This window comes from Asparagus officinalis, chromosome 8 (genome assembly GCF_001876935.1).
Source record: "Asparagus officinalis chromosome 8, Aspof.V1, whole genome shotgun sequence".
NCBI lineage: Eukaryota > Viridiplantae > Streptophyta > Magnoliopsida > Asparagales > Asparagaceae > Asparagus > Asparagus officinalis.
Window position 1 is genome coordinate 66,581,310 of NC_033801.1, and position 4,558 is coordinate 66,585,867.

Sequence of the window (4,558 nt, forward strand, 5' to 3'; positions counted from 1 at the left end):
CCCCTAAAAAAAAAAAAAAAAAAAAAAAAAAAAAAAAGAGGCATGGGACATATGCTTCAATTACGCCGCGTCTTCCCAAACTCATGCATCAATGCCTCATAGACCTTCGTGCTTCATGTATGTGCCTCAAAAGCATTTTCAGTCGAGGCCCAACATGCGTAATTTCCATTTTGCACCTTTTCTGAACACGATTCCCCACCACCACGCGCCCATATCACCATCATTCCTCAAAACATAAGTTTTAAGGGAAGCATGGTTCCAGTTAAGTTTTAGATCTTCGGGTCTACATTCTGGGATTAATATGTTGAGGGTTCGTGTTTGGATTTAGGATTATTGAAGAAAGAAAGCTGCTGCAACTTCAATAGAAACGCGCAACGCCCAATGGGGAAAATACGGGAAGAAAGAAATACCAATCCAAACGACGGCCGACGAAGCCAGAGCTCCGACAGTGAAATCCCCAATCGCCCTGGCCTTGCAAGTCTGCAGCAAAAACTCCTCTTTTGGAGTAATCTTATCCTGCAGTTGAAGTTTTTGCGTTAATAATGTGAAACCCTAACTTGAGATTGTCGGACGGGGAGGGGGGGATTTGACCTGAGTGCGCTTGGAGCGGAGGACCTCCTCCAGCTCAGCCAAAACGTCTCCCATTCTCTCTCTCTCTCTCTCAGCTACAATTAGAAAGCAACTTACCGAGAAATTAGAGGAGGAGCTAACTGGGACTCAGAATGCAGGGCAAACTTAGGGCCTGTTTGGATTTGTAGGAGGTGAAGGTAAGTTGAGGGAAACTGAGTGAATGGAAGGGAAGGGAGTTCCTTCCTTTTGGTTACACCCTAATTTGGGGGTAACAATTTTTATACTATTAGGGGGTGAACCAAGGGGAACTAGGGTGTTGGTTACACCCTAATTTGGGGGTAACAATTTTTATACTATTAGGGGGTGAACCAAGGGGAACTAGGGTGAATTAACTTCACCGGTAACAATTTTTATACTATTAGGGGGTGAACCAAGGGGAACTAGGGTGAATTAACTTCACCTCCTAAGGGCCTGTTTGGATTTGTAGGGGGTGAAGGGAAGTTAAGGGAAACAGAGAGAATGGAAGGGAAGGGAAGGGTTCTCACTTTTGGAGAATTTAGTTAGGTTTTTGGCCCAACAGATTTCCTATCTCATTCCCTAAAATATGGATGGAGGAGAAAAAATGGGGAAGCTTCCCCAAATCTGCAGCATTCTCCAAAATTTTGGAGAAAAAAATGGATTCTTCAAAATGGGGAAGCTGTTGGAGTTGGTGTAAAAATTAGTTGGAGAATATGACTTTTGCTTCCCCATTTTAGAGAAAATTTTGGAAAAGCTGTTGGAGATGCTCTTACACCCCAATTTGAGGGTAACAAATTTTATACTATTAGAGGGTGAACCAAGGGGAACTAGGGTGAATTAACTTCACCTCCTAAGTGTTCCCAAACAAGATGAATGGAGGTGAATGGTTCCCCTAACTTCCCTTCACCCTCATTCCCCTCAATCCAAACAAGCCCCAAGTGTTCTCAAACAAGGTGAATGGAGGTGAATGGTTCCCCTAACTTCCCTTCACCCTCATTCCCCTCAATCCAAACAAGCCCTTAATGCCTTGTTTGGATGGAGGGTAGAGAGGGGGAGGGGAAGAGAAATGAGGCATTCACCTTGTTTGGGAGTTTTTTTTAAGGAGGGTAGAGAGGAGGAAGGAAGGAGAAAGGATGGTAAAATTGTTTGGTTTTCTTTTCCCCCTAATTTGGGCGGTAGAGGAGGATAAAGGAGGGTAAAAGGGTGTAATGATATTCTTACCCCCATCAAAACAAATAAAAGGGCTGATGTGTTATTAGTATAAAGTCATTTATGTAAATTTACATATATTTACTTCCTTTCACCTTCATTCACATTACTCAACTTTCAAACAACATATTACAATTCTCTTCCCTTCCTTTCCCTTCCCTTCCCGTTGTTTACCTTTCCTTCCCTTCCCTTAGTAAACTCCCAAACACACCATTAGGGCTTGTTTGGATTTGGAGGTAAGTGAAGGGAAGTTTAGGGAACCTAGCACTGGTCAAGTGAAGGTAACATGTAAAATTTATTTGGGAATTAATAAGGGAAATTAAGGGCATCACATTTAACCCCGTTTGGAAAGTGCAATAAAGTGGAGGGAAGACAAGGGTCTATAAATAAAATTACATTAATATTCTTGTATGTTATTAAGTTATGTTCTTAATAGGAGATAAATTGGTCTCTCTACAATTGATTTGCTCGTCTCCTTTATCTTCACCCTAGTTACACCCCAATTTTGAGGTTGGGGGAAGAAAAATGAGTTTTTCTCCCCTCTTTTACCTTCACTTCTTCCGCACTATCTCGCCCAATTTGATTCACAAACAAAGTTAAAGCCCTACCATAGACTTTCCCTATTCCCCTCAAACCAAACACACTCTTTAGTTGTTTGGACTATGAACAAAAGTAGGCCTACACATTTTTTTTCTGGGGTTTTTTCGATATACAAGCATATTGCTGCGCAAAAATGTTCAGCTATACGACTAGTCTTACATTTTCATTTAATAGTTTGGTAATAATTTAATTTATGCAATTATACTATGGATCCCTACATAGAAAATGTATCTTAAACTATTACTTATCACTTAAATCTATCCTTACTACAACTTGTTGAGTAGCTCCATAATTAAGGATAAAATAATTAGAGTAAGTCGCTAAAATAAAAAATAGAAAAATGTGGAATTGCAATTTAATTATGTGTGTATTATCATTTTATGATTTAGAATGTTCTAGAAGTAAAAAAGGAAAAAAAGAAAAGAAAATAAATGTTTCTCTTGAGAAATTAGAAGAAAGAAAATAAAAATTTCTCTTTAAAAATTACAATATTAATTATGTGAGTCCAAATCCTATTCTCATGTCATGATTTAGAATCTTCTAGAAATAAGAACGAAAATAAAGGAAAGGGAAAAAATTTTCTTACAAAATTATAATTTTACCCTCCAAATTAACTAATTCTTTTAACTAAAGGAGAACAATTAAAAAAATGCTTTGATGAACAGTAATTCTATGCTGGAATAATAAGATGGACAAATTTTGAAAATCGACCTTTTCTCAAATTTAATAGGCAAAACCGACCTTCTAACAAAATATTTAATAAAAACAACCTTTTTTTGCACGGGACTGCTAGTCCCGTGCAAAAAAAGGTCGTTTTTCCAAACAACTCACACGTCCCCCCCTCCCCTCTCCCTCTCCCTCTCCCTCAGCTCCTTCTCCTCATCTCTCTCATCAACCGCCAAGCTCACCAGACCCGCCCGTCGCCACCTCCTCCGACGGCCTCACCTTCTCAATCGCCCCCGAGCTCCGCCATGAGCCCCTCCGCACCGCCCAACCTCCTCTAGCCCTCTCCCTCGTCTCCTCCTCAGCACCACCAGCACCAGCTCCGCACGCCATCAGCCCTGCCTCCCCCTTCACCGCGCCTCTTCGAGCTCCACCTAAGCTCGGATCCCCCACCCCAAGCCGTCGCGCCACCAGCAACGAGTGAGTGGATTTGGAAAATCGACCTTTTTTTGCACGGGACTAGCAGTCCCGTGCAAAAAAAAGTCGATTTTCCCAAATATTTTGTTAGACGGTCGGTTTTGCCTATTAAATTTGAGAAAAGGTCGATTTTCAAAATTTGTCCTAATAAGATTGTTCCAAAATTTTCCACCTCATCTCCCTACACTTTATCGAGACTTCCCACAACCCACTTGCAAACCCACGTTCTGCTCCATTAAATACATAAAAAAAACTATTGAAATTTTGAAAATAAAACTCTGTTCTCCTTCTTCAACAAAATTCGAAGCTATCCTCACAAACTTCATCCAATGGTCATGAGTTAATACTTCCAGTGTGGATAGAAAAAGAGTAATTTCTCCTTTCCATATTTAGCAATTTAGCACTCTAATTACATCGTAATTTCTCCTTTTCATTTCCACCATGAAAATAATAAGTTATAGCCTAAGACAATATTTTTGACTTATGATGTTGACATGAGATTTTTGACATTAAGATACCCACCATGATAGTAACCATGACAAAGATATCTGACACTAGGATTTTCAGTACACAAGATTCATTTAAATTAGTATTATACAAAGTTTTACATTGCCTTCAAGTAGATTATAATTTCCAACATGGTATATGACTGTTCTGAAGCTAATCAGACATACATATGTTGATATTATTCATATGTACACATTTCATGTTGGACTTTTGGTTCATGAAAAGGTAATTTTGCCTTTGTGAATAGTCCCACATTGGAAAATGAGAAGAAGTTCAAGAAGTTTATAATGGTTCACATCTTAATGGGCTTTGAGTTAGTGTTTTGGGCCTAGTGTTGTTTGGGCTGTTGCTCCACACACGCACGCGCGCACGCCACGCCACGCCACGACGCGCGCACTACGCCACGCCGCACTCACAAGAGTTTTTTGCCTCTCAAGTTTTATTTTTTGCACGTTTTACATAAGTTTGTAACGGTTGCGGGAGTTATGGAAACGTATAACGGACGCGGGATTTC

At 40.0% G+C, this 4,558-nt stretch overlaps 1 protein-coding gene across 1 annotated transcript in view; it reads right to left on the bottom strand.

Moving 5' to 3' along the window:
• The window catches only part of LOC109822380, an 8,198-nt gene extending 7,444 nt beyond the window's left edge, over positions 1-754 (bottom strand). The window contains exons 1-2 of the mRNA XM_020388572.1: positions 592-754; positions 411-516 (exon numbers count right to left, since the gene is read on the bottom strand). Coding sequence (XP_020244161.1) covers positions 411-516; positions 592-645 — 160 coding nt within the window. The 5' untranslated portion in view covers positions 646-754. The remainder of the gene's footprint in view (positions 1-410; positions 517-591) is intronic.